This window comes from Acyrthosiphon pisum, chromosome A3 (genome assembly GCF_005508785.2).
Source record: "Acyrthosiphon pisum isolate AL4f chromosome A3, pea_aphid_22Mar2018_4r6ur, whole genome shotgun sequence".
NCBI lineage: Eukaryota > Metazoa > Arthropoda > Insecta > Hemiptera > Aphididae > Acyrthosiphon > Acyrthosiphon pisum.
The window spans coordinates 13,868,528-13,882,150 of record NC_042496.1 but is presented as its reverse complement, the minus strand read 5'-3'; the positions used below and the strand labels follow the sequence as shown (position 1 = coordinate 13,882,150).

The following is a 13,623-nucleotide window of genomic DNA, read 5'->3' as shown; positions in this document are numbered from 1 at the left end:
CAAGAAGATTATGATTTTAATGAATTCCGTGGTATGTTAGATGGCTTGGCTTTTTTGCCACTAAATAGGTTACATTTTTGGTCATCATTACGATTAATTAATAATTATTATCGTTGTCACTTGTCAATCATTGGTAATTTAGTTATAAGTATAGGAGAGGTATGTTTACGACTTTTGCTTAATTTTTCCTTTGATCCTATAAAATGCTATCTTAGCTAAAAATGAATTTCATGTTTTGGATGATTGATTCAGAATATATTTATTTTATTTTGCATTTTTAGGCATTAAAGAATTTTTTTTTGTTATTTTTGATATTTTTTAGGTTATCAACATATTATCTCTAGTTATATGAATTTGTCATTGTAAAACAATCTGAATGGAAAAATCCATTGTGGTTACCATTAAAATAATAATTACAATTTTGAGGTAGGTCATCTAGCAAACAATAATAAAGATTATACTAATTATAGTCACTAATTTATATAATATATATATTTATTTATTTATTTATTTGAGTTATTTTACTAAACTACCTAAAGGGACACGATTTGGACACCCTAGTAAATTATATTAACAGACCATGTGTAGCATAAAAGACTCATACTGTAAATATATATTATATTTGTGAGTGTGTGAGAGGGTGTATGACCCATAAAAGATGCAGGTGCAGTGTGCACAGCTGAAATATGTCCATGTTTGCCCCACATGTATAAGGCAGACCATACGTATATAAACGTAGTATAGAGCTGAACCGACTTGTTCTGAAATCGAGGATCTTTTGTGATATTTAATATACTGTAATATCATTGTTATCGTTGTATGTTGATTATAATTTACTTGAATAGTTTCGAAAGTATTCCCAACAATTACTATATTACTATATTAGACAGTAAAGACTGCACACCTAATAAGTTTCATGTAAAAATAACTTTGAATTACCTATTTAGGTGGCTAACATAGTAATATGCTAAATGACTTTAAGTAATACATATTAATTGTAATAATATATGGATACATATTTAGTACTCAATGGTAATAATTAATAATATTATATTCATAATCATTAATCCACTAAAGCCTAAATGCCAATGAAGGTGAAAAACTATGTGTTAAAGTCCGTTTTGAATAAGCGTCCGCGGCGATTGTTAAGAAGGTAATCGGAAAAAAAATCCCCGACCCTAGGAAAAAAATCCCCAGACTACAATATTACTCACAACCACATGCAAATGGTTGAATAAATATTTTTTAAACGTTAATTAGTAACTATAATTAATATTATAATTACCACCAATATTTCGTATAATATTGTTGTATACCTACTAAATATCTTTATATGTTACTTTTTTACTGTGAGTAGGTGACACAGAACAATCATATATAACATTTTAAGTTTTGAAAACGTAATATTTTATTTCAGTGATTTAATTTTTACAGAATTATATCAACATAATGTGTATTATTATAGTAATATAAAATTTCATTGTTAATTTTTCGAAAATTATTTATAGTTATTTATTTATATTATTATTATTATCTATATTTTGAATAATATTTTTTTATAGTATGTTTTTAACCGTATTATGTGACGTATTGATCATTCGAAATATTTTTATATGCTATACCTATTTGTGAAGTTGTGAAGTTAGTTAATTAGAATTACACGTAATATATTATCGTAATTGAAAACAAAATAGTATTTATAAATTATAATATATAATTTTTTTTAACAATATAAATTATAATATAATATAATATATTATACGTATTTGTAATTAAATATTAATTATAGATACTAATTATTAACGTTTAAAAAATATTTGTTCAACCATTTGCATGTGGTTATGAGTAATATTGTAGTCTGGGGATTTTTTTCCTAGGGTCAGGGATTTTTTTTCCGGGATTCGTTAAGAAATATAATACATAATAATACATTTTTCGTTTTATGGATTTATCGCCATTTATATTTATTATGTACCATATTATTTTTATTCAACAATGCACGACTGGTTTTAAAATCTTTTGCTGAGGTCAATATCCTTATTTTGTTATTGGCAACTGTCCAAAAGTGTTTAGAATATTTTTCATGAATATAAAAAAGAAAATTGTGTCATGGATTATCGTTGACTGGTTGAGGCTAAGGCAATTTAATCATTGATTTATACCTAAATATATTATTTGTTATTATTACTTATTTTAGTAATTTACATTTACAGTATTTGTGGAGCGATTTAATTTGAAGCAACATCTATTTTTTGATTTTTCGTCAACTGTTTATAGTAGGTAACCATTTATGTAACTATTTTCAACACTAATAAATAAATTTCCAGTTAACTTACTGTATAGGTATAGTATATTGTATTAGGTAGGTATACAATGTCACAATTAATTACTTCATTATTATTTTAAAATTATTTCGTCATTTAGTTAAAAATTGCAAATTGCATGGAATTAATAGATTACATAATATCTTTGATAGATGAACAATAATCATCTCTCCACTCTTTTATATTTGAATAATAACTTAATATTACATTTTATAATAAACCATTAAACATATTGTTTACTAGCGTCGCATTAAAACTGAGTAGGTACATGTGTGGAACATACATTTGAGTTAAGTATATTCAATAAACTGAGTATTATTTTATTCAGTTTTAAATGATATATTTACTTATATTATATTATTATACATTTATAATATATATTATAGTAATAACAAAACGGTATAAAATATAATGACAAACTTTAACCATTTATACTAATCTAACCATAGTACCTGTATTATATTACCTATAATATAGTATACATTCTAAGGTCTAAGTTTTAACCAGAAAACTGAACATTTTATACAAATAGTCAATAGGCGGTTGTTTATAAAACATGATGAACACAACACTAGTAAGCTAAGCTTGTTGATTTACATTACCTATAGCATATAATATATTGTTTAAATAGTATATATTTTATAAGAGTGTCATTGAACCACAACTTATTTTTAAGTAATTTTAAGTTAACAATAATATAAATATTAATTTTAGTATCTATATTCTAGTATTCTATATAATACATATTCAATGATTAGAATAACTTGTTAAAACTACACCGAAAATGTGTAAGACCAAAATCATTAGTGTAAAGCACGATTTAAGATAGTACTATCTTAAATCGTGGTGTAAAGTTAATAAGTAGATAAAGGGTCTAGGTACTCATGCACAATGTATAATGATTATCTATAGGTACCTCTACTGATTAATAATCTAAGAAAGTAAGAAATTAACGTTCTCCAATAAACATAAATAATTGAAAATTAAATTGATAATAATCAAATTAAACATTTTTACCTGTAATAATAGGTAAATCTGCAAGTATCAACAAAAAACTCAATTTTAAGAGGACATCTCCCTCAGGGCGCCATTGTAAGCTCGACCATAAGCAAAACTTTGCAAAAGTTAAGCTGGATATTTTTTAGGTTAAAGATTATGGTAAGTAAACTCGACTCGTATAAAAAAAAGTGCCTTGATATTCTACTATCTAATTATGGGCATTACCTTATAATATTTTATAATAATTTTGAGAACTATTTGTCCATTTAACATTACCAAAACGAGTAGCGACACAAGCTACAAGAGGAAATTCTCATTATCCTCCAAAAATTAATTAATCTGTCTCAACTTTAAATTATATTTTAACAACAAATTGTCCATGATATGATATAGGTGGTAATCGGTCAAAAAGTCCGGATTCATTTTATAATTGCCGGACAAAAAGTTTGAAAATACAAAATTGTCTATTAATTTATAATATATACATTTAATACCTATACACATTATATGCATGTAATATTATATATAGTCAGTTCATATAAAATTATTAATTAATTAATTTATTTATAATAACAATAATAATTTGATATATAATACGTTTCCCTAAGAAATGATTGTCGATGTCAATACAATAGTAATATTTTTTTAAAAAGTTATGCTCTTTAAAATCCAAATTGAAACGAAATTTAAAAAAAAAATACAATAATATAATAAAAGTACATTCGATATAGGTACGTTATTTATTATTCTCAAACTAAATCATTCAGATTTTATTATATTTTACTATCCGTAAAAATTATCGGCCGAGTTTACAATCCATCTTTTTCATTGCCCTCTATTGCCGGGCTGAGCTTACATTTTGTCCCACGATCCACACCCAAATACCCTATAGGGTATATATGGCGCTGGCTCTGTCTTACATTTGTAAAATTGACAATATATCGAAATATTGTATTCAGCAGTGCCAATTGGGTGTATATGTATATTAGTTTAATTATTAGAGTGATTTTACATATCAAATTTAAACGTAAGAACATTATCTGCGTTTTGTTGGTTTTTTACAATATTTAAATGTTTAAGCGAGTAATGACTTATGAGAATTTTTATACGTTATTAAAAGGTTACATATTCATAATTCAATTAAAAATTTAAATATCGTAAAAACCAACGACATAACACAGATAATATTGTTACCTGTAAGTTTGATAATAGGTCATTCTAATATTTAAACTAACAATACAAAAATGGAACTACTTGATGGAGACAATACAATATATTATTATGAGGATGCAACGTCCTCTTAAGAATAAAAAAGAAAATTATTCTAAAATGAAATAATATTCAATATACTAATTTGAATTTTGAATACCTATTATAGGTATTTCTAATATTTTCAAACAGTAAAATTTAATTTTTCAATATTCATTATCATTTGGTTTATTTAATTTGAGAATAATATATTGTTCTATTCTTTAAAGTGATTTAGCTATGAGCAGGTACTAGGGTTTTACACAATTTGTTAACCACCGATATGCTGCTAACATCTGAGAATAAGAACAATAATACTCGACGGTCAGTATTATTGTTCTATGTTATCAAATCTCCCTTCTAGTAGTTCGTCTAACCACTCTAAGAGATTCGTAGCCACCGAAGCGAAATCTTCCCACTGCTTGTACTCTGCCACTTTCTCCTCGTTTGACGACAATAGCTCACCAAATAATTGTTCTTCGTCTAATACATGATATAATAATTTAATTGAAAAATATTAACGAATTGTGTTCTTTGATTCCACATTGTCTATTATATTATCGTGATAAATTGTTGATTGTGACTCTTACCTGTGAGTTTGACCAGCGTGTCGAGTACTACCATAGGGTCACCAGGAAAACGGTCACTGCCTGAACACACGTTCCACAGGGTTTGGCAGATTAGCGCTGACAAAGTCCAATTGTGTTCACCCAACGACCTAAGAATGTTTACCATTTTTGAAACACCGTTGTAATTTTTGAACGCTTCTCGGTTGTTCTCATCAGAAGTCATATTAACCAATACGCCGCAACATACGACCAGTAATTCCTTGTCGCCACTATCTAAGCAGTTGGTCACCGCCAATAATCCTGAAATACGTATGCAGTAGGCCAGTTGTGTATGAGAAATTACGATAATATTTTTAGGTAGTACCTATATGTTTATTGTGGAATAGATTTTTGGAATTTTTAAATATATTTTAAAACTTTATTATAAAAATCTTGGGATTATCTGTACTAGGTACTTAAGGAGTATCCTGTGGAGATACAAACTTATGTTTTTCAAATGAGAATACCCGTTTACAACCGTAATTATATACCATTTTTAAGGACTATTATATTTTCTACGGGGTGATGTGAATTGTGAACTGATATAGCAAGATTCATAAGCTAATATTTTTTTTATCAACCTAAATAAAATTACACTAGTACCTAAATACTGAAAAATCTAAAATGATAACATTATGGAAATAAATAATTACCTATTTTTAATGGAGGAGAAATTATTTTGATTTAAATGAAATTCCAAAGTACCTTTTGAAGAATAAGTTAAAGGGGTTGTATTTCGAGCGCAGTCTGAGGTTGGGAGACTGAGTCCATTTGCGTACCTCCCACTTTAACCCCCCGTCCCTTGGAAATATAATACGATAGTAACCTATAAATGGGATCCAAATATAGAATATATATATACTAGAGTTGGATGGGCAGCTAGGGAGGTTTTCATACTCGTATTTATATCATTATAAAATATAAGCCAATGATATGAATCAAGAATCAAGAAAAAATATTCTGATAGCGAAGCTCGGTATAGCCAAAGTTAGCTGAGACTTGTATAAAAACGTATATTTGGTTTTATTTCTTCAATGGTCAATGGTTTGTTTTCCGTACCTAGTCTAATTATCGGAATATTAAGAAACCCATATAGTATCACTATTCACTTGTTTTTAATTTCCAATCTATAGAGGTATCATATTTTTTACGATCCAAGTGTTTCACACGCATAGTTCGGAAACTAACACATTCCTCGCTTCACCTAGAATATACAATTAAACATTATTAAATTTTGCGTTTACCACTAGTCTCCAATAAGTAATCTCGAACTGTAGCTGATCTTGTTAAGTTTCCAAATACTCTAGCTACCTCCACTTTGCAAAACTGATTTCTGGTTGTAAGTAACAAACTTAATGCTAAAACAATATATTTTTAAACAATTATAATATCGTATTTAATACCTACCTACATGGCTACATAGGATATAATAATTTTGCTTATAAATACCTTGTGTTATATCTAACTGACGAGCGCCAAAAGGACCATTATTTGGATTTGACATGTCCGCATAATATGATAAGTTGTTCAAAGCAGCTAACGCAGCAAGTACAAGCTCTTCATTTTCATCAATAGATTTCCGCCTAAGTATAGTCAATAAAGAATCTAAAAATTGTTCGCATTCTTTAACTTTGTGAACTGGATGATAATCGTCTGCCGCCTTTACTAACTTAGCACCAATTTCCGGTTGTATGCTCATATTTACTATGACACGTATTATCTATATTAACCAAGTATACGTTAATTTGTTTCATATTTTAAAACAAAAGGAATTATTTTACTTTGATAAGCACGTCCTCAACAATGTTGAATTTAACATCACGTGATATATTGTTCAAATCTTTTTCCAAGTATAATTGCATTAAATTCAAAAATGTTCCCATAGAGCAATGTGTTTCGTATAACTATATAATATGGAGTTATACAAAGTACAAAATGTATTATTTTAGTTGGTAACTATTTTCAAGTAATATTACTTGGTGTCTAGCGTTTTCATTATTGGTCAGTATGTTTCCTAATGTATAGGTAATACGAACTACAATTTCTTCTTGCCCCGGGTATTTGTCTATTATTGACATTAATACGGATACATTTGACCAGCAATCCACAAGTGCTTCGCAGCATTTCCCATCAGTGGACATAATGCTGATAAAAATATTCATTAATATGTTATTATTTTTACTTTACAAGTTTATAACACACATATTAATATAGGTACCTATATTAATTATTCTACCTAAATATATATACATAATATTTATTATGGATGTCGTAATAAATATTTTCGGTACCTTAAAATTCTGGAAATGTTCGTAACCACATCAATATCTCCAGAAAACAATTCCAAAGCACGGTATATTGTCACCAAGCCACCGGAAGACAAAAGTTCAACGTAAAATTTTCTGTCGTTGACCACATTTCTTAGAGTACCAGTTAACTGGTAAAGTACGTGGTTGATGGTCTCCGGCAAGACTTGCCGTTCTGTTCTTTCTAAATTTATCATTTTTAAATGTAACAGCATTAGCGATAGACAACCGTTATTCATGGCACGTTCCATTAAATCTGGATTCATAGTAAGAAATTTTAAAGCTCCGTAACCGTAAATCAATGACTCGGCATCTTCACGTGGAGTAGCTAAGCCAAGTATATCCACAAAAAGGGTTAACACGTTGGTTTTGAGGAATAAATTATCGTTTTTGTCTAAACGAGATATTTTGAAAATTAGTTTGCAAACAGTTGCTAAATATTTTCCAGTCACTTGCATCTAAAAATCAACAATTACTTAATTATTGTATATTATGTATCGAAAAATCATTTAAATTACCTGAAGTAACACTAATAATATATGAACAGTAAGATCATCGTCAGGTGAAGTGTTAACAAGTTTAAATACTGTTTTCAGTATAGTTTCTTTTTTATTTTCGTCACGTATTACCGATAGGTTTTCGCGTTTTATGGCCATTGCTAGCTTATTTAAAAGTGAGCACATCTCGCTAGTTTCAAAGTCTACAAATATAAATACATTTTAAAAAGTACATAACACTTATTTATATTTTACATAATGTATTAATAATATTTATACATTAGGTATATGGTATTTTTATAATATATATGGATCTACCCGACTACTGAATTTGACTTAAGTTTTACATATTAACTAATTGTTAAACTTTATAATTCAAACTACCTTCTCTATAAGCCAATTAATTAATCGGTTATTTCGGATTTTGGTAGGTCAATATGTCATGTATACACGCCACTCGGGAGGATGCTGGATGATATGTGGGAGATGGATCCCCCATGACCTTTTTTTATGTTTACTATCAGTTAGGGGGTACACAGACATATATATTTGCTTAAATAATTACTAGTATCACAATACATTATATAATTATACAAAATAAGAATTATTAAGTGATTCACTAAACATGCCCAATAGTTTATGGTGATTGGTAAATGATAATGCAATATAAAACCCTTATCTACTCAAACCCATACACTGGTTCACTTGCTTCACATCAAACTATAAAAGTATTAAGTAACGAGTACCGATAAAGACTAATGGGCATGTTAAGAGCATTACTCTGTGAATATTAGGTAGGTATATACCTAGCACTTAGTTATATACCTAACTAAAATATGAATTTTAATAGCTCGGGAGTCGTGAACATTTTATAAATTTAGTTAAAATAATATCAATATATCAATAAGTAATAACTATACAAGTAAGTACGAAATAAATTGTCACCCAATACTTTTTTTCATTTTGGTTTCAATTAGTGATATAATCCATAAGCAGTCAGTGTCGACATCAAAACATAATGCTCTCGCCTCGTTGATTTCATTTTCATGGCTCATGTATTCATGATCGTAAACGTTTTGTTCATAATGATTCTAAAATTATTTATTCATAACGATTAATTTAAAACTATCTCAATAATTATAATTATTAATATTAAGTAAAAAAAAAAAATTATTTGTTTATAAAACGCTAGAGTCCTTAATTTTTTTCTAACCCAAAACTAAATTATAGACTATAGTGTTTATACTTTATGCAGTATTTCCATATTAGTTAGATTCGAATGATATACATTTTTTACTTTAAACATTTCACGGTAAATATTTTTTGACATGAAAACTAAATAGACTGAAATAGTGAAATATAATTAAATTAAAAACAAAATAAATTAACTTAACTTACTTCTTCAAATGAAAAATTAACTCGTTAATTTCACGTTAATTAAAAAAGACATTTAGTAAGTTAACAGTTAAGTTAATGAAAAGCCAAGAGTAACTTTAATTTTAACTTTTTAACTCGTTAATGCCCAGCCTTAATACCTACCTAATTCTAATTTAACATTTTTAACTATCTAAGTAATTGTATAGTTTTAATTTAATTTTAACTATCTAGTTTTAATATTACAATATTAGATATAACTAAAACATAAATCCACTTATTTAAAACAGGGCACACTGCTAGTCTACTTGTTGAAATTATTCTATCCATTAACGTATATATAGGTATATATAGGTATATATAATATATATAATATATATTACATACATTGAATATCAATATTTTATTATTATTTTTATTTATATTTAATTATAATGTATTTTTCTAAAAGTTACCTATAACTTTTTGTTTTTTTGTGTTTCATCAGTCATCACTCATCAGTTATCATTTTTGGACTGATGTCTGGTAACAAAATTAATGTAGTTTGTACTTTCTTCAAACAATATTATTTTAGATTCTGAGTGAAACGATGAATTTATTGATTTTACAATGGTGTGTGTTTTTTATTTTATTTTTTATTTTTGTGTCTGTCATCACTTTTTAGGACAGTAAAAATGCTTAGATTTTCTTCAACAGTATCTTTTCTGATAGGAAAGTGAATCTAGTTAGTACTTTGAGGGGGTAAAAAGTAAAAATTTCCTAGTAGTTTTCAAAAGCACCGTGATAAACAAAAGAAAAATTAAGGAAAAAACGGGAATTTTTAAGCAAAATCTGTTATTTTTAAATTTTTATAGTTTTTTTTTTTTTATATATATATATATATATATCAATAAAGTTTTATCTGTTAGGCCAAAAAGTGTAAAAATTTAATATAAGGCTCCTGAAATATTGTTACAATAACAGTTGAAAAATATTAAAAATACATAGGCACGTTTTTTTATAAACATTTAAAGATCGAATTTTGACAAAATGTATTAAATTAAAAATTGAATAATTATTTTGTAGTTAAAAATGATTAAAAGGTTCAAATTTTATATATATATTTATCTAATATATATCTAAGGATTGAAAATGTATAACAAGTTTCCACGTAAATAGTTAATTCTGTTACCAAAAAATCTAAAAAATACTTTAGCACAGTTTATTTTTATAGTCATTTTAAGTTCAAATTTGGACGAAATTATATATTAAAAAACCTAGAATAACTATTTTAGTTATTTTGTTATGATTGTATAATATTATTCGTGGGTATTTGAAACTTCTGAAGTATACTATTATATATCTATGACAGTATCACGGTTTGTTGTTGATGTATAACGCGTCATAAGCACAGATATGTATAATGTCGTTGTATATGGAGTCGGGTATCTAGTTATTATATATATCTGTGATCATAAGTACCTAATAGATAATGTGATATGATTAATTTGGAATTTATTATGGGTACCTATTATAGTTCAATTTTTATTTTAATACCATAGATAAGTATAATATATATGTCTAATACCTAGACAAATATACCGTCTTCACTCAGAATCGTTTTTTTAATACAGTGATATTATATCATTGAATTCAAATTTAATACTATCCATCACATTATACAGTGACCCACTTGTAACCTACTGCACAGCAGAGTGACATCCACTTACCCACCTTTTTATTATTTATTCCCTGTGATTCTGAAAACTATTGGGAATTTTAAATATTAATCTCCCGAATGCACCAACTTGACTCACTTTCCCATCTAACAAGATACTGTTGAAAAAAATCGAAGCATCTATACTGCCCCAAACGGTTGAGTGGCTTGATTATCAAAAATATAAGGTATAATAATAAATTATAATTTATAGGATCGTATTTTTAAAATTTTTCATAACTTGCATATTGTTTATAAATTATCAATACATCAATAAGATGTTAATACGGATGCTTAATCTAATGATATTACCTATTCGTTTTTTTACCTAATAATATTGATTTTTATATTTTAAAACAATGAAACTTATAGTTATGAGTTATGACTTATGAGGTAGGTAGGTACCTATCTTGTATCCATGGAGACCGTCTAGTGTCTACCAACAATTGTATCTGCATTATTCTTTATAATTAATTATTAACATAATAATAATGTGTACCAAATAGTAGTATTATAGTTATATAATAATATTATGGATTCTTCCTTGAACATCGAATTAAATAGAGTAATGCAAATTGTATTAGAAGCAATCAGGATCAATCGATCAACGACGATGGACATATTACTAGATGCATTAAAATTAAATTATCCCAATGTTAATACCATTCACTTGCGGTACAAGCTCAATAAAGTGATTCGTGAGCTAAAAACGGAAAACGTAGTTCATGAAATCAAAAAAAAAAAAATAGACTTTGGTCAAAATGTCCATTGTTGGACTCAAAATATTGGTTTGATCGATTTGAGTATGATTCAGTGCCTGAAAGTACTTGATCAACTATTAAGTGAAATGTAGGTAATGTAGAAACATGAATAAATATTTTGTTTCTAAACGATTACTTTTATATCTATTTCTGTTAAGTAAATAGAAATTAAAATCAATTTTTTTAATGGATTGAAAACTCATTTTTGATGGTTAAAATTTATAAATACAATACATTATACATATACCAACATAAAAAGAAAAGTATTAAATTATAAGCAATATAAAATGATATTATAATTCATATTTCATAAGTAGATTAAGATTACCTACCTAACATAAAAAATAATGTTAAATACTTATATATAGCAATGGGAAGCTGTACAGCTAGAGGTCACATACCATAGACACAACTAGAACAATATTTTTGGGGGTGTATAAATTGTAAAGAATTCCTAGACCTCTAGACCCTATTAATACTATAATATGTATATATATTATTAACAATAATAAAATTTAAAATGCACCTAGGTATATTAACATTGTATGTTCTATATAAAAATATGAGTGAAACAGTAAAAGATTAAGAACATAAAATTGTCACACCAATAAAATACAATTGAGCCTATGTATCTTTAATATTTTTGAACTTTGTGATCTTTATAGATATGTAATTTTTATTTCCAAAATAACAATTTAAACCAAATGCCTTTTCATTTTCAATATTACATTTTGTATAGATTTATTAAATACAGAGTCCAAAGAAAATACCTAGTATAAATAGGTTCTAGAGGTTCCTACTATATTATAATCTAATAAATAAAATATAAATTATAAATATTCAGGAAACTATAAAAACATCTACTTTATACATTCATAATTATAATGCTTTTAATGTCCTACAACATGTGGCTGTTATATTTATTTTTACTATGCCTATTTATATACATTTTAAAGCAATCTATTCACAGTTGATACTATTCACACATAATACTCAACCAATGGTATATAACAATAGTATCAATAATATTAATCAATTATCAAGTAAGCAAATTGTACCTTTAGTAGCGTGTCGATTGACAGAGGAAAAGATAATGACGAAATTTTTTTTCTTGATATATTTGCGTTGTTAGCCACATCTGAATTAGAACGTCGACGTGTAGTGCTTGCTGAATTGCTATGTGTTTGTCTTTTAATCTCTTTTTTACAATCTACTACATTAGAAATAAAATATTAAATTTACCATGAGAGATTCAAAACAATTTTAATGTGTCTTACAACTATTGACTGTAGAATATTTTGGATTATCAAGAGCTGGTAGTTTTGGACAACTTGTTTTTTTATTTTCCTGAAATTGCACGTGTTGCAACCTATTATACACACGAGCTTCATAAGTATCACTATTGTGTTTATAATTTTGAAACAGTTTTCACATACTTAAAAGCACTTGGTGGACGATTTGTTCGTCGTTGACAGAAGAAAACTCTCTCCCGAGGGGTGAATGGTCTATTAGTTGTAAGTGGCTTTATATAAAGGGGTGGATTCAGAGCTGCTTTCGCTTCACTAATAATTTCTGAACTGGTTTTTGGTAGCTTAGTTACGTGTTCTCTGTTATACATAATAGTATTTTATAACTATCAAACACATAAATAACTTAACTTCTCAATGTTAATTCTACTTTTATAGTTAATACTTCTTTTAAGAACTTAAAAACACCTTGCCTATCAACTTATCAAAACTTACTAGAGTATATTATGTTTTGTTTGTTTTCAAAAACTGTTACCAAGGAGTTTATGGAAATTTAGGGTATA

At 27.0% G+C, this 13,623-nt stretch overlaps 1 protein-coding gene across 1 annotated transcript; it reads right to left on the bottom strand.

The window, feature by feature from the left end:
• Nucleotides 1-4,735: 4,735 nt before the first annotated feature.
• On the bottom strand, nt 4,736-13,597 carry LOC100164530 (armadillo repeat-containing protein 2). The gene is made up of 12 exons (XM_008181777.3): nt 13,250-13,597; nt 13,091-13,182; nt 12,872-13,026; nt 8,935-9,073; nt 8,004-8,185; nt 7,471-7,943; nt 7,156-7,324; nt 6,961-7,083; nt 6,629-6,899; nt 6,424-6,537; nt 5,162-5,440; nt 4,736-5,054 (listed from the first exon to the last, which is right to left on the bottom strand). The coding sequence occupies exons 1-12, from the start codon at nt 13,429-13,431 to the stop codon at nt 4,903-4,905; spliced, it is 2,331 nt and encodes a 776-aa protein (XP_008179999.2). The 5' UTR covers nt 13,432-13,597; the 3' UTR covers nt 4,736-4,902.
• Nucleotides 13,598-13,623: the final 26 nt, after the last annotated feature.

Excerpts from the sequence above, each read along its gene's own strand:
- LOC100164530 (XM_008181777.3), bottom strand. The coding sequence starts at position 13,431 with ATGTATAACAGAGAACACGTAACTAAGCTACCAAAAACCAGTTCAGAA. Across the intron at positions 9,074-12,871 it reads CAATCGACACGCTACTAAAG|AATCATTATGAACAAAACGT; the intron begins GTACAATTTGCT and ends AAATAATTTTAG. Across the intron at positions 8,186-8,934 it reads TGAAACCAAAATGAAAAAAA|ACTTTGAAACTAGCGAGATG; the intron begins GTATTGGGTGAC and ends TTATATTTGTAG.